Source organism: Carlito syrichta, unplaced genomic scaffold (assembly GCF_000164805.1).
Source record: "Carlito syrichta isolate Samal-C Ts95f unplaced genomic scaffold, Tarsius_syrichta-2.0.1 Scaffold314056, whole genome shotgun sequence".
NCBI classification, from domain to species: domain Eukaryota; kingdom Metazoa; phylum Chordata; class Mammalia; order Primates; family Tarsiidae; genus Carlito; species Carlito syrichta.
Genome location: NW_007258152.1, coordinates 365,818 through 392,410, shown reverse-complemented (window position 1 = coordinate 392,410; position 26,593 = coordinate 365,818). Strand labels below are relative to the sequence as shown.

The 26,593-nt window shown below is 35.5% G+C and overlaps 1 protein-coding gene across 1 annotated transcript in view; it reads left to right on the top strand.

Moving 5' to 3' along the window:
• Positions 1-4,869: 4,869 nt before the first annotated feature.
• LOC103273485 (contactin-associated protein-like 2) overlaps positions 4,870-26,593 on the top strand; it is a gene marked incomplete at both ends in the record, with an annotated part of 313,919 nt that continues 292,195 nt past the window's right edge. The window contains one exon of the mRNA XM_008070922.1: positions 4,870-5,019. Within this exon, the coding sequence (XP_008069113.1) occupies positions 4,870-5,019 (150 nt within the window). The remainder of the gene's footprint in view (positions 5,020-26,593) is intronic.

Here is a 26,593-nt window from a genome sequence, read left to right as displayed (position 1 = left end):
AGGAATGGACTCAAGCAGAGAACACATATACAGAATCTATTATGTCATCTGTATTCTCACCATTACATTGGATGGCTGAGTTCTGAGTAGTGGGAAAAACTACTGTTTGGGTGTCAAAAGGTCTGGATGAGGGTCCCAGCTTTACAAATTGATCAGATGGCATGTTTGGGGGTCATTGATCAACTTGTTATAAAATGGAATCAGTGAATGCAAAGTTGTCTTTGCTCAGAGTTTAAATCCATGGAAATGAGTTAAATGAATACTCATGGGCTTATTTTAATGTGCCTTGAGGGGAAAAAAAATCTTAGAACTTTCTGGCCAAACCTGTAATATAAAACTTCCATTAAAAGTATAATATTAAGGTAAAAACATAAATGTAAGGAAATATTAAAAGACATGTATATAGTATGTGTGTGATGGTCTAACACACACAAAAATCTGATAGTGCAAATGATTCAAAGCTGGCAGATGAAATTGGATAGTGTCTCATTTTATTTCTAGTCCTAATGTTGTATGAGACATGGACATTCCCAGGAATTGAGCTTCTCTCCAGCTGTGATGGCAAATGGAAGTTGTGTGTGTGTGTGTGTGTGTGTGTGTGTGTGTGTGTGTGTGTTTGCACAGTATAATGTAACTCTGATCATGGATTCACAGGGACTATATAACATGTTTTGTTGTTGGTTTTTGTTTTATTTGTTGTTCTTTTGTTGTAGGAATTCAAACTCTGGAGCCAGATATAAGTTCCACTTCTAGGCTTTGTCAGTTATCAGCTACAGGAGCTTCCACTTTATTAGACTCAGTCACTTATTTATGTATTGAAGATAATGACTTTTTAAAAAATCAGTGAAGTATAAGTGAGTCAATACGAGTAAAGTACTTATCAGAATGACTAGAACATAAAGCTTATAACTGTATATCTCTATATACTCACATATGTAGAGGTCATGAAATTAAATTCTTCTCTGGAAAGAGCCTTCAGAGTATTATTTATATAACATATAAAGAAAATTTAAAAGAAGTAGCATATTTTTCCTTTGAGCAATTGGGACATCATAGCCACATTTAAGAATGAACTTCATTATATTTGAGGTCTATTCTTATCATTGAGTGCTAAGGTACACCTCTTGATGATTAACATTAAAATTTTCAGTAATAATTGGAATTTAAATGAATGGGAATCACAGTTCCAATACAGCCGTAGCTGCTATCCACAAGGCTCCTTTAATCTGGGTTCCAATTTCTTAGTAATTAAGTTTCTAAAAAAAGGATAACCTTTTAATTTTAATCTGATTAGAATAATAGACCTTTTGCCATGAACAATTAAGCTGATTATGTTTTATTTATAAATTAATTTTATGAAGAGAATTTTAATAAAAATGTTTTGAAAGGCTTTCTGGTCTACTATTTAGAATAACTGAAGATATTTATAAGTGATCTTCACTGAATATGTGATTCATTAGGATTAGATTTTGGGATTGAATATTTGCAACATTGATGTCCTTGAGATCTATATCCTTTAAAAAATTATATTTCATAGCAGGTTTGTTAAATATAAAGGCAAAAACCAAAATCAGAATCAAAACCATACAGTGTTACAGTTAATCAACAATAAGTTTTGCTTCATACTTTAAAGCAAAATGTTATGGTGAAGATATGGTCTTTGGTGCATCAGTTCTGTGGGAGGACACAAAGGGACCAACTTGAGAAGGAATTATATGTAAATATATATTCAGTATATACACTTTCTTGTTTGACAGCTAATGATTTTAATTTAAAATAAGCCTTTATAATCTCATAGTAATTTTATAGTACAAGAGATTTTACTTGTGTTGATCTTTGTGCAATATAGACAGGAAAAATAAAACTCTGAGATTAAATGACTTACTAAAGATATTCTTGTCGAAAACAGAACTTGGACTAAAATCATGGTTTTTTTCTTTTCCAGTGAGGAATTATCTTACAAAGTAACCTAAAAGTGGACTCTCATTTAAGAATTTGGGTGCATACAGTTTATTTGACATTGGTCCAATAAATGCGAGAAAAGCAAAGGGAAAGTAAGTCAAGAAAGTGTAGAAAATCACAGAAAGGTTCTTTAATAAATAAATTGCTAAAATGGTCAACTGGGATCAATCTCATTGGAAACTCTGAACAACTGCAGAAACTACTGGCCCTCATGTACCTGATATTCTGGCTTGTCCCTCTTCTACATAATTAGAAACCATTGTAATGTATGGGAGTTGCCTGCAGGTGGTAGCCAGTGTGGGCTGTAGGAATATATTTCACTGAATAACTTGGTAACTGGGCAAGGTCAATTACACGTGTTTTTAGGACAATACAGATTTCCCACAAGATCTATTGACATTAAATTAAACTTAACCAAAACTGTATCTACTGAACTTACATCTTATTCTTAGAATCAATCATATTGCACATGGCTATTTTTAACCTAGAAGTCACAGTCAGCAATGCCAATGATATTTTTGTATTGCTGTCTTTTGTTCCATTATCTAGTTGACCACCTATGAAACTCAGAATACCAAATTCCTAGTTATGATCACCTCTCAGATTCATTCATTTATGTATTCACACCTACTATGTACCTGGCACTGTTTTAAGTGCTGGGTTTTTGGTAGAGAATAAAACAAACAAAATTCATGACCTTAAAGACCTTATAATCAAGCGGCAGAACAGAAAATTAACAAACTAGCAGATGAACATATAGTAAATTTGGTAATGAGAGGATCTATGAGGAAAAATAAAGTGTGAAAAATAAGTGTTGCTGGAAGAGAGGGAAAAATGATATTTTGTATAGAATTGTTAAGAGAAACCTCTTTGATAAGATGACATTTGCAGAGACCTGATGTGAGGAAGGAAAACCATTCATATAATTCACACAAGGCACTCCAGATGGTTCACATAGCACCTCTGAGTTCACCATAATGACTTTGGCCAGGACTTTTAGTGAGTTCAGAAGCAACATAAAGCTATTTTAAAAGAAATAATGTGATCCCAATTACGTCTTTAAGAAATAGAATCCTACTTTTGTGAGGAGAATAGACTACAAATGCAAAGAGTGAAATCAGAACCATTTAGGGGACTATTGAAATATTCTAGACCAAAATTATGGTGAGGTTCATGGGACTGTTTGACTCATTACGTTATTTATACAAGGCATACTGTTTATATAAATTCATAGATACATAAATTCATGTGTCAATATGTTGTATATATTTAGAAATTATTTTGTATTATTTGCTTTAGAGTAAGGATTTTGTATTGTTCTTTATTGAAACAAAATGTGCTCAGTAAGTATTACAAAATCAAAATTTGAAAATTAAATAACTACCTGAGGGATGATTATTAGTACTAATATGAGTATAGACTACAGACATGTGTCTGTCTTCCAAGCTCCAACAGACCTTATGTTTTCTGTTTAACAATATTTCTGTATTATAGTATGAACTAACCAACCACTAGTTTGTGATTTTTGTGTCAAGGACCATCTAGTAAATAGTCTAGGTTGTGCAGGCCATAGTGTTTGGTACAACTATCTGACTTGTTGGGCACATAATGTATAAGCAAATATGTTTGTATTCCAATAAAGTGTATATGGACGCTCAAATTTGAATTGTATATAGTTTTCACATGTCACTCAATATTAGTCTTCCTTTAATTTCTTTTCAATCATTTAAAAAATGAAAAACTATTCTTAGCTCACAGGCTATACAAAAACAGTTGGCAGCAGGTCAGATTTGAGCCATGAGCTGTTGTTTGCAGACCCCTGGTATAAATTATTAGGAGTTGACTTTTATCTGTGCTTCATTGATTTGCTCTCATTCTACTTTTGGATACCTTTGCTTGCTAGGCTTCTCTTTCTTTTGTGAAATTGAAGCATATCCTCGTGTAGCTTCCACCTGTGATTTCTAAGTTTCGCCATCTGGAGCAGAATAGTATAGAATCTCTCTCCTGTGCCTTCACATAGGCCTTCACAAGGTCAAAGAAAGCCACCCCAATGCTCTTGGCTTTCTCTGCCTTTCAGTGTTCCTTAAACTCTCTACAGATACTTACATTTAACAGCCTTCTCCTCTGTTTGTTCTGTAATTTTCTAATTAGTCCTTGTAAAATGAACACAAACTAAACAGAAACTTTAAGCTGTTGTCTGTCTAATGGAGAGTACAATAGAATTTTTGTTTCCGAAGATCATTGTATTAGGCCACAATTAGGTATGATTGCTGGGGGTATGCATATGTTGGTTTATTTTGCTGGTTTTTATTTGTTTGAATATAATGTACCCAATTATAAAGATACATTATTTGTAAGTGATCAGATAATTCTGGTATTATTTTTCATGATTATTAGTGGTTAATTAACATTTATAACTATATATATGCATGCCTTTATTCTTTAATTGCTGTAAACTACCCTTGCCAAACATGGCTATAGAAAGAAAATAAACAGTACAAAACAATAAAGATTTTTAAAATCAGAGTGACATTAGGAGAGTCATAAATCCTTTTTCTGGGAGTTGGATCTATCAAAGCTAAGTAAAAAACAAGCTATTGAAATAGCTCATCATTGTCTTCTAAGTGACTTTGTTCGACCTATTCTTGTCCCCCAACTCCCCCATTGGCATTGATTTCCCGACTAGATTGGCTTATAATATACCATCTTCAGTCCCATTGAGTATAGAACCACTTATGATGCTCATGAAGCATGAGATATCTATGTGAATTATAAGCAGCACTGTATTTTCCTATAGAAAAATATTTAATTTTTACTTAATAGTCTGACTTTGCTGTTATTAAAAATTGTGTTTATCTGAACAATTTAAAGCAAAAAACACATTGACTTTTATTTTGTACTTACCAGGTTCCGGGTTGAATGATGGGCAGTGGCATGAGGTTCGTTTCCTAGCCAAGGAAAATTTTGCTATTCTCACCATTGATGGAGATGAAGCATCAGCAGTTCGAACTAATAGTCCCCTTCAAGTTAAAACTGGCGAGAAGTACTTTTTTGGAGGTAATGCCATTGTTTCTTGGTTAGCTAATCCATGTTAACAGTGCAGTTTCAAAATACAGTTTGATTATGAATAATTTATATTTGATTCAGTGGACTCAGTAGATCTCAGGATAAAACAATTCTATAATTCCATCGAGCTAAAAAGAGTTGAAAATTTTTGTTTGTGATGAGATATTAATGTGATGTCTCTGTGTTCTGGTTCAGTTCAAATCTTTAAAGCATAACACATGAGATTCTGAATTCATTCATTCTCATAATACTCAATAGTTAAGTCCTTGAATATGTACTGGTCACCCCATTGCTGTGTAACTAATTACTCCAAACCTTAGAATCTTAAAATAACACACATTTATTATCTCACAGTTTCTCTAGATTGGGAATTCAGGAATGGATTAACTGAGTGATTCAGACTCAAGGTCTCTTGTGAAGTTGCCCTCAAGCTGTTGGCTGTAGCTGCGTTATTCAAAGCCTTGACTGAACTAGAACATCTGCTCCCCAAAAGACTCACTCACATTGTTGATAGTTGTTGTAGGCTACTTGCCAAGATGCCTCATTTCTCCTCCATTTGGCCTCTGACTCTGCAGTGCCTTTCTTCTTCAAGCAGCCTCTCCTACAGGTGGCTGCAGAGAGAAGGAAAGAGGGAGGGCGAGAAGGCCTGTAACCAAGAAAGTCCCCAACGTAGAAACTGTAGAGATCTTTAAAAATAATCCAATCTTGGCAGTGACATCCCATCACTACTGTTATATATAGTTAGTTAAAAGTGAGACTCTAAATCAGTGTACACATCAAGAAAGGGGATTACACAAGGATATGAATACCAAGAGCCAGGGATTACTGGGGCCATTTTAAGGGTTGCCTGCCATAGGCTACTTTATATAAAAACCCATTTTTATCACAAATGCCTTAGTTCTTAAGTAATGAAAAAATTACAGAAGGAAGATTCTCTTACAATAATTTCTTCTATGTGTGAAAAAGTCATAGCAAGGACCTGCCATATTTTCTAATTGAAGAAATGTGTCCTGCCAGATTACAATAATTTCTCCCATGTGTGAAAAGTGTTGTAGCAAGGATCTGCCATATTTTCTAATTGAAGAAATGTGTCCTGCCAGAAAATGATCTTCTAAATAACTAACAAATTAAGGAACACCTTTTATTAAAGTGCTAGACGCTTATAGCCAATGAGCAGTTTTGAAAATAAAATAAAGTACTGGTGTGTTATTTACATGTATACATCTTTTGCTAAATTACTGTGCTTTTCATCCTAAATGATGCAATGTGAGATCTACAAAATATACCAAATTTATTAAAAAGACTTTGGTAAAGCTTTAAAAAATATGTTACATATGCAGGGGTGCCAATGTATACACATTTTAAGTACGACGTTCGCTCAAAAGATGGTGTTAAGCAAAAATGCTAGCATTACCATGGGACAGGCAGGACAGTCAAAGAAAATGGTGGAAGCATGGTTCAACAGATGTCATACTACACATTACTGCCTTAATTTAATTCAACTTCAAAAAGTAAAACATAGATAACATAGCTTAAAATGTGTATACATTTTTGGCACCCTGTATTTGTCTCTGAAAATACTTCTATTAATATTCATATCTCTATTTTTCATTTACATAAGTATATATCACTGTATGCACACACACATATTTTCTAGTAATTAGAGTAAGACTGCTGGAGAGCAGTCACCTTATTTGTCTTGTCTCCTGCTATATCCCCCAAGGTCCTAGAAAAAAATTCTAGAATCTTGTAGATGAAAAATAAATATTTATAGATGAATTAGTAAAATTCTGTAAAATACGCAAGACAGATATTTTATTCCCGATTGTCTAGAAGAAGAAACAGAAGCCCTAGGCATTTTACTGACTTGCCACTGAGTTTATAGTCAGCACCTGAATTCAAGGTGTCTGATCCCTGTACGAGGGCATTTCTCCCCAACTGATTAGTGACAGCTTAGAAACAGAAATCATGAACTGGGCTTCTGCTTCTTTAATCTTCCATGGTGTTTGTTGGAAGTTAAGACTACATGATTTTTAAAAAGTCTTTCAATAAATATTTGATAAGTAGATGAAAGCCAGATGAGATGTCTTATGAGCAAATGAACTGGACAGATTGATGGGAGAAAAAAACTCAATCACCAAACTGGTTTCCCACCAAAAACATATTCAATATGATGGGCTTGTGGCCAATAGTTTTCACTGCTGTCATAGTGAATGGATCTCAATTATCACTTGGAAAGCTATTGATAATCTCTATTCATCCCTCAACTGGCATATTTTTGGTCATAGATGAGCTTCCTGAATGCCTAAGGCCAATTTTCCTCTATTTCTGTCCTGATAGGTGAGCAAATGACTATAACCATACATTGTGGCATAGAGTTTATAGAATGTGAGATCTTGATGGTGAGCTATTTACTATTGCTTTACAGATTTTGGTTTTTAAATCTAGAAGTCAGGATAATATTGACTTCCTCTTGGGTCTGTAGTCTGCCTTTAGGATATGCTGTCAACAAATGATCATGATGACTTTTTGGTTATATCCTCATGTGAAGCCTCAGAGTGTGTAAGAATCACCAGGAAACTTTGTAACAATTCAGGTTCTTAGGCCCCACCTCTGAAACTTTAAAAGGCAGGGTGCTGAGAAATTGAATAATTCTACACTTTGGTATTCTGATAAACTCGATCTGAGGAACAGAATTATAGATGACCTTAGCCGATTTGCATGCACATCTTTTAGATTCTTGTTGGAAGGTGTCACCCATCAGTCACTGAAAAGTTTGGGTTGTATGAGAATTAGCTACCCTCCTATAGTTTTGCTCCCAGGGAGCAAATAAAAGAAGTATAGGACAAGCTCTGGTATGCATAAAGACATTTATTAAAAGAACGTATTTATTAACAGGCAAGCACAATGCTGTTACTACAGACTCTTCCATAAGCTCAATGAAGTTCCAGATCTCTGACTAGCTGTGTTTTGAATAAAATGTTATCTTGAAGCAACCACACAGAATAGTAGGATTCAGCTATACTCAGAGTTCATGCCAGGCAACAGAAAGCCTTCTGATCAAATGGCTAGCACAGGGTCACTAAGTGATTCTGACTCCAGAACCATCTCTAAGGGTTTAGTTTCTAGGCCTCACCGCAGTCTTATACTATCACCACACGAAGCTGGATGTGTCTCTAAAAGATGTTTATCAAACTCCATATACTTAACATCTTAAAGTTCACCACTGAGATTTCCTAACATTTATCTGACACTTACTTGTATGCTAATTAACAACCTCTAATTTCACCCAAGAAAACCCAATTTGGCATACAGTTGATTAGAGGATTAGTTCATTCAAATGATTAAGTTGATTAGAGAAGCAGACAGCAAAAATCTCAGAGTAGCTACCTCTGGAGTGGCTGCAATGTTTCTGAACTAAGGCTCATGACTGCTTCTACTGATGGCTTTCTGATCCGAATACAAGCTGCCTCTGGGTTGTAACCTCAACTAAAACACACAGGCATACCACTTCATATCACGCACAGGCACACCACTGCATATCACCTATGCTAAAAGTTTTAACTTAGGTTTCAGATGTTATAATAAAAACATCATGAGACACTAGTATAGTGGAAAGAGGAACTGACTTTATTTTAAAATGCAAGCTTTGGAATCATGCACACCTGGTTCCTAATCAAGGCTTTACCACTTAGTTAATGAGATCTTTAATATGTTATCTTACTTTCTTTATCTGTTAAATGGCAATATAATCTGTTTTGTGAACATTCCACAGCATAATCTGTAAAACCCATGTGACCTTGGGGATGCTAAGTGCTGAATGCCTTTCCAATTCATCTTGAATTTTTAACTTGATCAGAGACAATGCCTTCCGAGGAAGATGTGAGACCTCAGACTGTTACTCATCTAACAGTCTCTTATCAGCTTTTGCACTACTCAAAGTATTTCTTTATTGTTAGTCATGAAAAAACAAAGAAAAGTACTTTTTCTGCTCACTGAAAATCTTAAGTAAAGGCATTGCTGCCCTCCTGTACTCAGTTTTGTTTCCAAACCTTTAAACATGTTCACACTTTGTTTCTTTTGAAGTCCTGGTTGTGTAGCTTCCTTTGCAGTCCAGGCTAGGTGGTTTCACACCAGTGTGCAATTTTGTCTCTCTGTACTTGTTCTCTGCTAATCCCAGGAAAGGTTTTAGCTCTCCTTTGTAACACCGTGATCAGATGTTTAAGTACCAAGAATTTTCTTTTGCCATGTTCTTTCTTGGGAATAAGCAGACTGAGAAGGAGATTAGTCATTTGGAATGTTTTTTCAGCAAAAGATGCCTTAGCTGCTTTAACTTGTTTTCTCTTTCTCCAAACTAGAATTCTTTTAGATATACTCCATTAATTTTAATAATCAAAATAATAGACATAATAATTAAATGTATGCATTTCTTGATAATGAGCAAACAATTACTGAAATAGGTTGGAGTCCATGGTTATGAGAAAACAGTGAGATTTCTATTAATCAGTTTGTAAATTTTCTTTGGTATTTTTGTTATCCCTTTTGTTTTCATTAAAAGAAAATGAGGCGAGATAAGGACGTTCTAGAGCCAATCACATTGAAAAGGGAGTCTAAGGAACACAGTAGGGAAGGAGGAAGCTCTCAGGAAGGTACCAAAGCAAGGGAAGAAGGCAAGGGAAAAGGAAGACAGGGGGAGCTGCCCTGAGTTTGACAAGATTTGTGTTAATCAGACTTAATTAAAGAGCACATCCCTTTCTAGCTCACTGGCATACAGCCATCTTGGTCAGTTGGGCCGCTATAACAGAATATCATAAATATGTGGTTTAAACAACAGAAGTATATGTCTCGCAGTTCTGGAGGCTGGGGAGTCCAAGATCAAGGGATCAGGGTTCTGACAGATTCAGCGTCTGGTGAGGGCACTTATCCTGGTTTGCAGATGGCCATTTTTTTCATTATATTTTCTCATGGTAGAGAGAGAGAGAGAAACAGAGACAGAAACAGAGAGGGAGCATGCATTCTCATGTCTCTTCTTATGAGGGCATTAATCTCCAGTCTCATCATGAGGGCTCCACCCTCTTAACTTAATTACTTCCCAAAGGCCCCACCTCCTAATACCAAACTCTTTGGGGTTTAGGGTTTCAAACTATGAGCTTTAAGGACAAAACCATGTAGTCTATAATAATGACCTGACCTTTCAATATTAATTGAAACAGAGCATAGATTTTAAATACATAACTAGATAGGTAGGTAAATATATATCTATATATAGTAGTTCTCTTTTTAAAAAACTAGGAGGATTGTTTCCAGTTTGTGTGCTCCTTAGCTATTCATTATGGGAAAATATCGACAGTCCCTCAAGCATCTGGGTGCCTAACAATTTCCATAGTGATGTAATACACTCCATAAATTAGTCATGAAAAGCCTTCCAGATAGCTCCTCAGAAATCCTGGTGCTGGCAAGTCTGTCACCAAAAATACTGTTTTTATAGAACCTTGAAGAACTCCATTTAGGATCTACTACTACTATTTGGGCCTCTGAAGGGCCAGCTTGCTTGTTTTATACCTACAGGAAATCTATTATTTAGAAGTTTGTTTTTCTACCTCCTTTTTGCTGCTCTCAGAAAAAAAAAGAAAGAAAAAAGAAAAATTGAATGAGATAACTTTTATCTAATAATAACTTGGGGGGGGGCAGCAAAGAGGAGTTAGACATATGTTAGACAATGCATCATTTGAGGGATGTGAAAACTGAATCCTAAACAAACTTTTTGGAACTATGTATAGACTTTCTAGAGATGCTATATCAAAGCACCACAAACAGGATGGCATGAAACAATAGAAATCTGTTCTCTCACAGTTCTAGAGGCAAGAAGTCTAGAACCAAGTTTCAGCCGACTCCTGAGTTCTCTGAGGGCTCTAGGGCAGGGTTCTTTGACTCACTTAGTTTCTGGTGGTTGCCAGCAATCCTTGTTATTTCTTAGTTTGTAGATGCATCACTCCAATCTCTGTCTCGGTCTTCACATGATCTCCCATTTGTGTTTCTGTGCCCAAATTTCCCTTTTGTGATAAGGACACAATTCATGGGATTAGGAACCAACCTAATCATTATTACCTTTGCTTACCCTGATTGCATCTGCAGAAACCCTACTTTCCAACAAGGTCTCATTCATAAATTTGAGGGTTAGGACTTCAAAATAGATTTTTGGAGGACACAATTTAGCCCAATACATATAAGTGATTTGTTTTATAACTCCCTCTTCTTAAATGTTAGTATATTTCTTAAAGGAGATTCATACTTCTGATTTTATACTACCCATTCTCAAAAATGGATCTTATGGAAGTTAAAAGTCAAATGTACATTTTAGAAAAAAACTAAATGGTAGAGGCATTCAAATGAACAGCAATAGCAGCAAAAATTAAAGTACTCTGCACACTGAATTAAAAATACAGGGTTGATCAAATTTCTACTTGTGGTTTTGTGACCTCTGAGTAGGACCAGTAATACAATTGCAAGTAAACCAATTAAAAATATTTCTGAGAGAATTCCATGCCCACACACTTAAGGGAGAGTAATAACTCATTTCTGATAAAGGTTAGAAGATTTTGTATGAAAAAAATGTAGATGATAAGGAAACGTATCATTCATATAAAAGTCCATTCTGTGTATAAAGAACCAACATATGAAGCAAAAGGAGAAAAGTGCCCAGCTAAGACTTGGAGTCCCAGCTCCTGAGTGAGAGTAGAACCATACCTAGGAACTAGGGGAAATAATCTACTTTTATTGCTTTGGCTGACCTGAAGCTTTCAGAAACAGAGAAATTTGGAGCTTAACCTTGATTTGTAGTACAATGGGAATCTACCACTACCAAATAAATAAATATATTGAAGACTTGTAGATAATAATAATACTGGAACTAAAACAACCATATATGCAAAAAATAAAAGAGTGCAATCAAAAGAAGATAAAATCTTAAGGTTGCTGTCATTTCTCTGTAGGATTTAATGTCTTTTCTGAAATAGCATGTGTTTAAAAATAAGTTAGGTCATTCTGTTGTCATGCTGTACTGATCTGGGAATTTAATGCAATGTACGTTTACTGAACAGTAGAGCATATGCTTAAAGTCGTAGAGATATATAGTGAAGTGATCCAAGAGAGTTGTTCATATTAAAACAACAACATGAAAAGTTCAAGAGAACACCCTTGGCACCCTGTGGATATATGTCAAATCTCTTACTAGTAGTAAGAAATTTCCTCACATTTAACATATAAATGCTGAGAGTGTGCTGTCTTACACTTGAAAGATTCTCACAAGAAATACCATCCAAAAAAACAAATATGGTTATTGCCTTGAAAGTTTAATTCCCTATACTTGAACTGTAATTAAATCAATATTTGATTTTCTTTTCACTAGTTGGAAGTAACTGTAAATCATTTTTTATCTTTTTCTAGGCCTGCTTTTCCAAATCTTTGGACTTTCCTTTCAAATGTGCTTTGATGTTTTCTTTCATCTTTTCTGTTGCAGAACTGAGATCTACGTTCATTCATTTATATCCAAAGAGATTAGGGAGTCCCTAATATAACTCAGGTATTATGCTAGAAACTGGCAATGCAGCATGACCAAAAACATGTCATCTCGCTACTCATGAAACTTACAGTTTTTGTTCTCATAGTTCCAAATGTCTCATCTTTATAAAGTTATCATTTTACACTATAGTCATGTGCCAGTTAATGGTGGGAATTTGTTCTGAGAAATGCATGCCTCAAGGAGATTTCATCACTATGTAAACATTGTAGAGGGTGCTCATACAATCTAGATGATACAACCTACTACACATCTAGGCAATATGGGGTAGCCTGTTTCTCCTAGGCTGCAAACTTGTACAGCCTGTTAATGTACTGAATACTGTAGATTATACAATGGGAAGTATTTGTGTATCCAAACGTATCTAACCATAGAAATGGTACAGTAAAAATATTTTGTAAAAAATAAAAAAATGAAAAAATAAAGATTAAAAAATGGTACACCTCTATAAGGCACTTACCATGAATAAAATTTGCAGGACTACAGGTTGCTCTGGGTGAGACTGCTTGTGAGTAGTGAGTGAATGTGAAGGCCTGGGACACTACTGTACACTATTGTAGCCCTTATAATAAATACGGCACTCTTAGACCACTCTAAATTTCTTTTAAAAAATAAAGTCATTGCACTATATTATGATGGTTATGACATTACTAAGTGGTAAAAATTTTTCGGCTTCATTATAAACTTATCAGACCACTAATATGCGCGTTTTCAGTCATTGACTGAAACATCATTATGTGGTACGTGACTATTTTTGTTTAATTCTCTTGTTAATACATATCAACTTTAAATTTCATTTGGGAAACCCTTTGTTTTGCTCTTAAGGCCTTTCCAACCAACTGGGTGAGTCTTATCCGTGCATCAAGAATAATCTCCTTTAGCCAGGCGTGGTAGCTCGCGCCTGTAGTTCCTGCTACTTGGAAGGCTGAGGTAGAAGGATTGCCAGAGCCCAGCAGGTTGAGGCTATAGTGACCGGGAGTGGCCACTGCACTCCAGTCTGGGCAACAGAGTGAGACTCCAACTCAAAAAAAGAATAATATCCTTTACTTAAAGTCAGTTGATTGAAGGTGTTAATCACATCTGTAAAATACCTTCACAGCAACACCTAGATTAGTGTGTGATTTAAGGGGCTGTGCATTATACACATTCAATCTACTCAAATTGACACATAGAACTGACTGACTGTCATGGTGTATTTTTATATACTCTAGATTTGAGACACAAAATAAAAATATGATCCAATGGCCAGTTTAGTCTACAGGTAAAGAAACACCAGAAAATGACTTAACATTTTTCTACTTCCAAGTCTTCTGCATGCTTATTCTATTTTGTTTAGTTTAATTTAGTAGTTCCTGAATTTACCACTTCCATTTTCTCTTTAATACTCTTTATAAGATAAAGTTTGCATGTGCTAACATCCATTTATTTCAGCAAGTCTTTGTAAATTTATACAGTGGTGCAGCCATCACCACAGTTCAGCTTTAAGATCATAATTTTACTACTGAAAAGTTTTGCCTGCCCTGCTGCTATTGATTCCACTCCTACTCCATCCTAGGCAATTGCTGATCTACTTTATTTGGCCACCATACTTTTTCTTTCTAGATACTCCCACATTTCATGGATTTGTGTTTTGTTGTTTGTCTCTTCTCTGATCTACTCTTTCTATGGTTCCCCTTGGTGAATGCCCTACTCCTTAGAGATGTTGCCAGCTCTGCCCTTGTCCACGGAAACTGCCTGGCTGGCTCTCTCACGCTTGGCCCCCACATTCCCATCCAGCCCAGCAGCCCTGGGCCCTCTGGTCCTGCTCTACTTTCTCCCTCCTCTACCACAATACTTAACCCCTTTCTAACATTCTACATCTTCTATTATTTATGATATGGATAGCTTATTGTTGAAGCCCCCACAATATTGTTAGCACTAAGAGGGCAACAATATTTGTCTTTTCTCTTCCTTTTCTTATGTATCTCAAGTTGTGGAGAAAAGAATGTCTGACACATAATAGATTCTTAGTATATATTTATTCATCAAATAGATTAATCAACATTCCTTTGTGTATATGTTTAATGATTACATTCCAAGGGGACTACAGGACTTCTTATCCCCACTTATTATTAGATTCTTCCACCCCCCCCAAATTAAGTAAGAGATGTTTATTGTGCTGACAAAGTATAGCCACTGGTATTTCATTGTTATAATATTACTTACTAATGTGTAACCTGTCTTGGCCTTGAAGATAAAAGTAATTGTTTATCAGAGCAGATACATGTATGTAAGTACTAAATGTACAGTTAAAAAATAGTAGAGTTGAAGCCAGGCTCGGTGGCTCAGCCTGTAATCCCACGCCTTTGGGAGGCTGAGGTGAGTGGATTTCCTGAGCCCGCGGGTTCGAGACCCACCTGGACAGCGAGACCTCATCTCTACAATAAATCCAAAAATCAGCCAGGCATGGTAGCGCATGCCTGTAATTCCGGCTACTCGGAAGGCTGAGGTGGAAGGATCGCCGGTGCCCAGCAGGTCGAGGCTGCGGTGACTGGGAGCGGCCACTGCACTCCAGTCCGGGCAACAGAGTGAGACTCCAACTTAAAAAAAAAAACAATAGTAGAGTTGAGATTAAAACCCAGTGTATTTATTAAATATTTGCTAAAAACATGACATTATTAGTCATGTTAAAGCAGTGTACAAATCAGTTAACAAAAATCCTTCTTTTTGAAAGATTACATTCCAGTTGGGATAGCAAACAAATACATTGTTTATGTGAGTGCATTTTAGAAAAAAAAAAATAAAGCAGAGAAGAAATTGAAATCTCTTTGAGGGGGAGAAGGAGTGAGGATACCACGTAAAATAAGAGGGCCAGAAAAAGCCTCGATTGAAAAGGTGACATTTGTGCAAAGACCTCAGAGAGGTGAGAAGATGTGAGAAAACGACATCCCTGGTAGAGGGAGAAGTGTAAACAGGTAAACAGCTGGTGTGTGCAGGGAGTGTTTAAGAAAGGAGGCCAGTGTAACCAGAGAAAAATGAGGGCTCAATTGTGAAAGGTCTTTTCCATGATTGAGGTGGAATCCTTTAAATGTTGGAACAGGTGAATCTAATTTACATTTTAAAGTAATCTCTCAGGCTGCTGTTTTGATAAAAGGCTGTAGGTTGATGAGAAATAACAGTGGAGACTATTTCAATAATCTATATAAAGGAAACTAAACTAGATTGTAGCAGTGAACAGGAGGGAATGATCAATTCCGGTGTACATTTGGAGGTCAAGCTAGCAGGATTTGCAGACAGGAAATGGTATGTGAAAGACCAAAAGGAGTCAAGGATAACTCCAGTCTTCCTGACAAAAAAGGCTCATCTCTACCCTTCCCACTATTTCACTTTCTCCTTCCCCTTTCTCATGTTGGAGTCCACTTGACCATGTTTCCCTGGAAATTGCTTTTGACCTATGCATCTTAAAACTAGCAAAGATATTGTCCATGCAGTCACCAGACATTCTTCTTCCAAAATTAACAAGACCTCAAACAGCTCACCCTTTATGTCAACAACACATACACTTTCCCAGTTCCCAGCATCCTCTCTGTCCTTGTTTCCCTTGATGGGTTCTTAGTTCCTAAATACCTTTAATCAAGTCTTGACTAAATGATCTTTCTGCTGCATCATATACAAATTGGAGTATAACTAGGGTCAGGTATCTATTGATTTAAAACCTGCTTTGGTAAATCAAAATCCAATTCATCTCCAATTTGGGGACCACCTTGACATTTAGAAATAAACAAGAAGAGATCCCTGATTTAAAAATATAAAACTGTTATAATAACCGTTATTGCTTTTTAGAATACTAGTTCACATATAACCTCCTCATGTGTATAGGTCCAGCTTGGGAATACAGCCTAATTGTAATCTTTTCCCCTTGGTCTTTGTTCCAATTGTGGTACAACTATTTGGTGAAAGTTGGAAGTTAGGAAATAAACTATTTATTGCCTTTTTAAAAGTAAGCTGAAAACTAACCATCCTCAACATTTGCATAGCTCTGAAAGTTCTTTATTAATATTGAGTACTTGGGTACCCTATCTCACTTTTGCGTAATATGCCTCTCTTTAAAATGCTAATTTTGTATTAATGACAGGCACCAGCATTTTCTAAGCAACTGACTAGCAATTTATTACTTGGTAGAGTGAAAAATGAGAAAGTCATGCCTTAGAACCTTAGCAATTTCTGTAAATTGTTAACAGTTAATTTAATTAGGATTGGCTTACATTATATAATTGAATTTTTAAAACTTTTTTGAGTTGGAGTCTCACTCTGTTGCCCAGGCTGGAGTGCAGTGGCATGCTCATGGTCACTAAAACGTTGACCTGTTGAGCTCAGGCGATCCTTCCACTACTGCCTTTCAAGTAGCTGGAACTACAGGTGTGCACCACCATGTCTGGCTTTTTTTTTTTTTTTTGAGTTGGAGTCTCACTCTGTCACCCAGACAGGAGTGCAGTGGCCGCTCCCGGCCACCGCAGCCTCGACCTGCTGGGCTCTGGCAATCCTTCCACCTCAGCCTTCCAAGGAACTGGAACTACAGGCGCGAGCTACCACGCCCGGCTAATTTTTTGATTTGTTGTAGAGATGAAGTCTCGCCAAGTTGCCCGGGTGGGTCTCGAACCCATGGGCTCAGGCAATCCACTCACCTCAGCCTCCCAAAGTGTGGGATTACAGGCTGAGCCACCGAGCCCAGCTGCCTGGCTTATTCTTTTAAATTTATTATGGAGATGAGGTCTCAATAAGTTGCCCAGGCTGGTCTCGAACCCCTGAGCATAGGCAATCTTTTCGCCTCAGCCTCCCAAGGTGCTGGGATTACAGGCTTAAGCCACCGTGCCCAGCCAGAATTTATTTTTATTTACTACTTTCAAATCTATCAGTTAACTTTTGGGGGGTATATTTTTATTTGTGCTTTTAATATGTCACCCTGGTTCATTGTCATATGTGATTGTTTTTTCTTTTTTTCTTTTTTTTTTTTTTGCTGAGAGGAGTTGGGTCTCCCTCAATTGTAGTAACTCTTTCTCAATTAATTTCTCAAGGAAAATTTTATTATACAAAAACAAGTCCTAGTCCTTGAAAAATTTGGGTCAATATTTGCTCTTCCATGCAAAGTCTTTGCCCACTTTTAAAAAACACATTTTAAGCCATCTTTTTCCATTGTGAAAATATCAATAAGGAAAGATACATTTCTTTTTTCAATCTAATTCCAAATAACTTTCCATCTTTTTTTGTTTGTTTTCCAATTATATGCATAAAAGAAAAAGGCAAAGAAGAGGAAGGGAATTGCATAATGAAACTGAAAATATTAACCTCATCAGAAACTGTTTTTCCTTCTTTGAGATAGGAACATATTCATTATGTAGTCCAAGGTTCCTAAGACTTTTGTTATAGCTCCCACAAGTAAAAGTTTTTTATTAGAGCTGTGTTTTGAACTAATTATCATTAAAATTATTATGATATTGTGCATGCCTTTGCATTTTTCTGGATCTTACAACTGATGTGCATTGGGAATATTCAAATTTAAGAAAGAATTGTAAGACATTTTCAAAAAAATGCATAATGAAATTACAAAAACTCTTTGATTTTAAAGAATTGGCTTAACCCTGTGGTCATTTACTGCCGGCAACCTCTGATTTCTCTCTCTTTATATTCATTTTACTTCTTTAAAATTACTAGCCTAAAAGACCATAATGTTCTGATCATGGAAATACTATCGATAATTCTAAAGATACATAAATTAGATATGACTTTTGTGTGTGAACCTTTTAGAAAATATCTTCTAAATTTAAAATGCTCTTAAGCAAAAGAAAAATACTGGCCACATTTTAAAATGGTGATGACTTGTGTATCTGGTGCAAATATGTGATAGGTATCGAGTGATTACTTGGAGAACATAAATATTTCTACAGATTATTCTATCCTGTTGATTTACAATGCTTTACCAAAAAGTAAGGAGAAGAAATATTTTGTTTTTATTTTACAAGTAGTGTGGGTTAAAGAAAAAATTATTCAATAATTCTTGTTAAAGCACAGTAAAGAAGACTGTATTCAGGACTAACACAGTAGATATAGAAACCAGCAATGGAATTTTGCAGTGGGAGGATAAGATCGGGCTCAACTTCAAATGCAGCAAGGGCAAGTGGGAATTTATAACCAAGGAGCAGGGTTGGGCTCAGTGGATAGAAAATTAATAGGGAGAAACATCAGGGGGTAAAGGGATTTCCAGCTAAACCAAACTAACCAGGACTTTTGCTGGATGGACTGAGTGGTCACACATCAGCTTTGGGGTGGCAGAGGATGAGGAACCTGATCAGGTATCAAGGATGGGGGCGGTTCTGACCAAGCTCACTTAGCAGGGTTTTTTTGCTAAAACTGAATTTTACAAGAAAGTGCACAGAAGGATCTAGGAGAAAGTTCAAAGCCTGGTTAACTTTTGGTAAAGCTTTTGACAAAGAATCTTTGTCATAGGTCAGTTCAGGTACTCTAGGAAGCAGAAGTTAAGGCAGAATTATACAATCAAGACTGTACTTATTGGGCAAGTACTTCTGAAAGATAGAGGGGTTAAAGAGGAGAAGTTCTGACACCTGAGAATGGCAAAAGGGAAGGAAGGAGGCATAGGAAGAGCCCCAGATGGTCGCACAGCTCTGAGACAGTATTGGCCAAGGTCTCTAGCACTCCAATTGTCTGTTAGAATCCAGAAATAGCCTGGATCTCGTATTCCTGCTGTGTTCAGACAGGGCAGTCTGGGGCAGCATGGCCTCAGCAGGTGAGCAGCTGTGGACCCTATGCAGAGCAACCAACTCTGACCTCAGGCAGGAAGGGAGATATGACTAGCGCCCCTTCTCAGCTGCCACAAGTCATTTGGCAATGACACAAAAAATGCAAAAGCAAAATATAGTTTTAGAAAATTTGTTTCTGACACTTCTTTACAAGCTAGAGAGAAGCTTGTAGGTTTTTTTCTTTTTTCCAGTGAAACTGGTACTTCTGTTTGCATTTCAAATTCTCTAGGACTGAACATTTAAGTAGAGGAGATGAATTTAGGGTACTGATCTTTTAAAATCGCAGAACATTCAAATAATACTATTGTTACATTGTAGAAACAAAAGCAAAATAAGATCCATTGCTAGTAGTCTGTCATTGTTTATTTTTGTCTACCTGCTTGTCTTTGTTTTTCCTTAAGGCAATCAATTAATCAACTAGAAAGTAAGTTTTCTTAGGTTGTATGTATGTGTGTGTGTTTTCATTGTTGAGTTTTTTTAAAAGATCGCAGACTTAAAGATAAGTCAGTTTTTCTAGTCTGGTTCACCCATAAACCAATCAAATAGAGGCTTTGCTAAACTCTCCCCCACCTTTATTTTCAAAATTCCTTTTTCTGCTTTGATTTACCACTTGTCCATCTCAGCAGCTAGCTATCCCTCAAATAATTAAGAAATATTATCTACTCTCCAAGAAAATTGTATAGTAGTAAGAAATTTTGTAAGACTTTTTGGCCTTCAAGACCCTAAAATGGTTGAATCTCTAAAGGTGAAATTTCAAGTCTTTATAGGCATGGGGAGTGGGGTAGGGTTTGGGAATGCAGGTCAAAGACCTTCCTAATAACATCCAAGTCAGCTTACTTCAGAAGCCGGCCCTAAAATGATAATGTCTTCAACAATTTTCCTTTCAAAAAAATGTTCAAGCCTCTCTAATATCTGACCTTCTTCCCTGAAGTTGAACATAATTAGTACCAAAGTTGATACAGCACTATTCCTCTCTGGAACCCTGTTCTGCAACAAAAAATTCACTCCATAACATTACACAGAAGACTGAGGTTGGAAAGATAGACTTTTTCTTTTCTTAATTTTATGTTATTTTATTATAGGAATGTGGAATATAAGTTAGAATTTGCTACATAAGTAGGCTGCATGCAGGTGAAGTTTGGGTTTCTAACTGGCCCTCTCTCTCCCTGATAATGAACCAGGTACCCTTTGTGTTGTCCTGTGCCCCCACTCTCCTTCCTTCTTCCTTCCCTTAGCAGTGCTCAGTGACTGCTGATCCTTCCCTTGTACTATTGTTTCCACAGACTTTTATTAGATGAGTGTATAAATATGAAATTTGAATAAGATTGTGCTTTGCCAGCACTGGACTGTGTGGTATTTCTATCAGAAGAAGCTAAATGCCTCAGAAAACCAGCAATAAAAAAAAATCTTTTAATACCTTCAGGATTTTTCCTATAATCTATGGGTTATTGAGCAACCTAAGTTATGTGACTTGAGAAGTGAATATATATACATGATTTTAGGTTTAATACTGCAAAGACAAGAATATTTGAAGGGCAAAAAAATACATGTAATGAGAGACTGGCTCCTGAAAAACAAGTAGTCAACATTATATACGGGGGGGGGAAAGCTTAAAAATCAAAAGAAGGAGAAATTTCAGTTGGGCTTTAGGGTGGAGATATGCACTATTGGGCTGAGTGAAGCAGGGAGGTAATGACCACTTCATAGAAACTTAGAAGAGAAGAATTCTACCCTTTAGGCTAGTGTACACCCTCTAGGCTAGTGTAAAAGCTGGTTTAAAGACCAACAGGTAGAGATTATATGTATTGGCTAAGATAGTGCGTATTTTGGAACAAATTATTGCACTTTAATGTACATAAGCACTTTTTAGGCTACTTTGCAAAATAAAAAGAGTATTGGGCTGGATTCTTAGCAACAATCAGATTTAGTAGGTCTGAGGTAGGGCCCAGAAATCTGCATTTTAACAGGCATACAGGTGAATTTTTTTCCTTTTTGAAAAAATATTTTATTGATATATACTTCACATACCATAAAATTCACAACTTAAAGCGTACAATTCAATAATTCTTATATATTCACAGTTTTGTAACTGTCACCACAGTCTAATGTTAGGTCATTTTTATCACCTTAAATAGATCCTAAACCTATTAGGGGTCACTATGAATTCTCCCATTTCCCCTTCCAACCAGTTCTGGAGAACTTCTAATCTACTTTCTGTCTCTATGGATTTGTTTGTTCTGGACATTTTATATAAATAGAGTCACATGATAGATTATCTTTTGTAGCTTACTTTTTTCATTTAGGATTATGTTTTCAAAGTTTATGCAATTGTAGTACATTTAAGTCATGTGTCAGCAGTTTATTGTTATTTATTGCTGAATAATACTCCATTGTATAGCTATATGACATTTTATTTATTCGTTCACAAGTTAATGGACCTTTAGGTCTTCCTACTTTTTGGCTTTTATAAATAATACTGATATGAGCATTTGTGTACAAGTTTTTGCATATGCATGTTTTTCTTTCTCTTGAGTATATACCTAGGAGTGGAATTGGTATGTCATATGGTAAGTCTATGTTTGTTATTTTGAAGAACTACTAAATTCTTTTCTGGATGGTCTCCATGCCAGTTATCTTCTCTTTATATTTTGAGAAACACTAATGTAGGCAATTATTTGGGATTCAAATGTGAGAGAAAAAAAGCTATTGTTGCATTCTGATAATAAAAATCCTAGATTCCATAAAATAGAAGTGGAAATTAGAAAAGAAAAAAAGAAAGCATTAGAAAATAATAAAATGCTGAGTAATGATGTGAGAGTAATGTCATCAAGCATCAAGTTAGAGATAGACATTTGCACATCATCAAAACAAGATTATTTCTAATGATTAAACAATACAGGACAGTTTATGATAATACACATTTAACAAAAAGTATTGACAAGATTTTATTTTTACTTAGTTAGTGGGATACAATAAGTTTAGTACTCAATCACTTTTTAAAATAAAGTTTACTAAGATTCAAGTACAAGCAGTAAATTGTATAGTTCTATGGATTTTGATTCATATACTTTTGAAAGAATATAAATAATGGTTACAAATCCCATTTTATGTTACAGAATAAAGTAACTATATACAAGAATGTTTATTGAAACCTCATAGTAGTTATCAATAACTAGAAATAATCCAAATGAGCAACAGCAGAAAAATGATAAAGTATATTGTAGCAAGTCTACAATGGAGAATTATGCAGCAATCAAAAGTCATGATTTTGAGTAGTATTAAATGACATCGAAATATATATAATGATACAGTTTTACTGTAATGGGGATAAAATATTCTTATATAATATGAAATGATTATTTCTTTCTTCTAGTTGTGACCATCTAATGTTTTCCATATCAATGAATGTATCATTACCCTCTATCCAGGATAATGAATGACTTTAGTCATTCTTATAGTTGTATCTTCATGTAGCGAATCCAATCCTTCACCCAGTTCTATCCATTTAATTATTTATTTGCTGTTCTTTAGCTACTCAACTCATAAATAGTTTTGTAATCCATCCTCTTACCTATTTCACTGCCTTTGTTGTAGACCAGGCTACCAAACTTTTTCTCCAAGACCACTTGATAGTTTTCTGATTTACCCATTGATGACTGCTGTCTATACCAATCAGTCCTCTTTCAACCTACCTTCCATTCTGACCTTGTCAATTTCTCCCACAGTTTCTACCACCAAAGTCCTCAATGCCACCCTATTTATTCCTAGAAATAAACATGTGTAACCTCGACTGCAACACCCTTGCACTGACTTCTTTCTGCATTACACACATCATCCAGCCCCACTCTACCTCTTCCTCTGTGTTCAGGGTCACATTGGCTTTCTTTGAGTGAATGGAATTTTGCACACCCTCCTGTCACAGGACTGTGCAAAATTCCATTCACTCAAAGAAAGGCACAGGACTCGTTTCCTCTGTCTGGAATGTTCTTCAGCCTAAGATAGCTAGTTAAATATTTCTCAAATCTCATCTTAATCAACACTTCTTGAGGGAAGTTTTCCTTTTGCCCCATCTTCTGGCTAAGTTCAGGTTCTTGAGTTTTGAGTTTGTATAACAGATTACAAATTCCGCCTACCTCACTGTGTTTGAAAGCAAGTTCCTGTACATCCTTTTTTCTTTCCTTTTCCCTTGCTTTCTTTTCTCTTACCTTCCTGCTTTGTATAGCTTGTTTCTTTCTACTTACCTAGTCCTGTACCCACCTTTCCTCTGCCTTTATTACTATAGAAGAGAGTAAAGAAGAATTTTAGCAATATATATCTCTGGGTGAAAAAAACTAATGATAATTTTAATGTTCTTTTTCTTTCTTTCTTTCTTGTTTAAAATTTCTACAGTGGCCAAATGTAACCTGTAAAATCAAGGCTGAAAAACACTCTATTGACAGCATTAAAAAAAAAAATGAAAATTTATGTGAAAAAATTAGCGTATAAAACTGTAAAATGTTTTCAAAACAGAAGAAGAAAGTTTACTTTAGAAAAGAGTGGAGTTTTGAACAATTTTTTTTTCCAGTTTAAACAGACAAGGATTTTATGTAGCAAACCAGGAACTAGATAAGGAAATGAAAGGGAGATAATGAAATTTGTCAGGATTGCTTCTTAAAGTACACATAGATAAAATAAAAGTCTTTTAACATAGCACTTGAGTTTAAATGTGTTTTTGTCATTTAGAATTACTAATAATTTATTTATATAAGAAAAGTTTGTTTGACTTTTTTTTTTCCTGCTATTAATGTATAGATTTTGCTTTCCATCATAGGATGTCCTTAAACACAATATGTCAGATAGGCTTAACAAAAAAAGATTTCTTATTGCAAAAAGAATTTCAGAATGTTTAGTCAATTTTGCTTCTTTATTGTTACATATATATACATATATATGTAAATTAATTTCTGGGATATGTCATAATATATAATGATAAACCAATTAAATGTTTTCTCTTTATTTTCTTTTTCACTTGCATACAAGTAATATTAAATGTAATACAATATAAAAAATAATCTTAATTTTGAAGATAGACAAAAACAAAATCCAAATATATTAAAATAATATTCAGTTCAACTTAACAGAAACTCAACTCAATAGTAGTTTAACAGAATGAAAAGACTGATGTAGCATTTTATGGTATCAGGAAACATGAATTTTTTTTTTTCAAGCATCACTAAACATTTTTTTTGTAAAGAGTCATATAGTAAATATTTTAGACTTTGTGGGCCATATGATTTTTCTCACAACTATGCAACTCTGTTATTGTAACAAATAAGCAACCGTAGACATTATGATGGGGACTCAAAAAAACCCAGACATTTATTTATTAAAACATTACATATTTATTCTTACATGTTTAAACTTCAGTCACCTTCAAAGTACCCTCCATTTGATGCAACACACTGATCAGATGCTTTTTCCACTGCTCAAAACAGTTTTTAAACTGGCCAATTATGATGCCTTTTAGTGCTTCTGCTGTTTTTTGTTTCGCCTCTTTTATATTGGCAAAACATTTTCCTTTGAGGACTTTTTCATCCAGCGAACAAAAAAAAAAGGCCACTCAGGGCAAGATCAGGTGAATAGGAAGGGTGGGTCATGGGATCATACCATTTTTGGTCAAAAACTGCTAAACACTCAGTGCTGTGTGGTCAGGTATGCTTGTAAATCACCTGTCATGAAAAGGGCAAACACACTGAAAGAATCTCCAGAAACAAAAAAAATTCACTGAAGCTGAACACAGCCTCTCACAACAATGTTACCTGGTACACTGATGCTGATTAATTCCTAGAACCCTTACCCAGTGGGAAAAACCTGTACTACAAGGGGCCTACTCTCCAAAAACAAATTCTGATTTATTTTGTCTCCCTCATTTGTAAACAAATGGGTATGCTTGTATTCCAGTAAACCTTTATTTACAAAAACAGGTGGTGGCTAAATTTGACATGCAAACTATAATTTGACAAACCCTAGTCTATCTTGTTTTTCTGTTATCTTTAGTACATTGATTCCAATTCATGGTTCAAGTTGTCTTTTTAAACTCTGACTATTCCATTCCCATTTCAGAGAGCAGAAAGAAAGAAGTGAAGACAAACTTAGCGTGACTCTCTTTAAGGGCACTTTCTGGAAGATGCTTAGGATACTTCTTCAGATATTCTCTGAGTCAGAACTTGGTCACATGACTAAAATTCATTGCAAAGGAGTTGGGAAATATAATTATTACAGACATTCATATAACCAGCAGAAATAAATAATGTTTTATTAATAAAAAGACAGTGAAAACAGATATTAGAAAAAACTGGCAGTATGTACCACCATTATTATACAGCCATGTCTATTTAACCTTTCTTTCCACACATAGAACATTTTCATGTTTGTTTTCAAATGAGAACAACCGAAAATCTCATTAGTTACTGCATCCTTCTCAAAACCACCTCTGACTCCTGAGTAGACCTCTACATTAGATCAAAATTTTGTTCCTTGTGGTGCAGTAATGTATAAATTATAAACCCAGTAACTGCAGCACTCTCTTTTTCTGAAAAATAGAAGCATGAGAGAGATATGGCCATTGATGGTTCATAGCCGTTTTCAAATCTTGCCAGGCAGGAATCTTGACAGACTACTTTTCCAATGATTCACTTTCTCAGAGGATTCTCTGAGAGATCATATCAAGGCCATATCTGAGAAGGGCATTCAAATTGATTCCATTTTGTGGGCTGCATGATTTCATAGCTGACTTCCTACTGATACAGATTAATAACTATGGTTTGCTTTAGTTATTGAAAGGGTGTAAACCTTTGCAAGTCAGGCTTATAGTTTCCTTGATAACATAATTGCCAGTGGTTCTATATGCAAGTAACTACATCTATCTGTTCTTGACATAGTTTGAAGCCTGGAGATGATTCTTTCACTTACTCTATGTTTTGCCTTTTCCCAATGAAGGTAAACCATTCTTATCTCCCTTCAAGACAGCTTGCTTAACTCTCCTTTTTTTCTCTCTTTCGACTAGTCCTCGAGGTCCTAAGGAAAAAAAAATAACCTGTAAGTGGATGGTGGTAACCTTAATCTGATCATTGCCATGAGGTTGTTTCCCAACTCTTTTTTTTTTTTTTTTAATTGGAGTCTCACTCCATCACCCAGACTGGAGTGCAGTGGC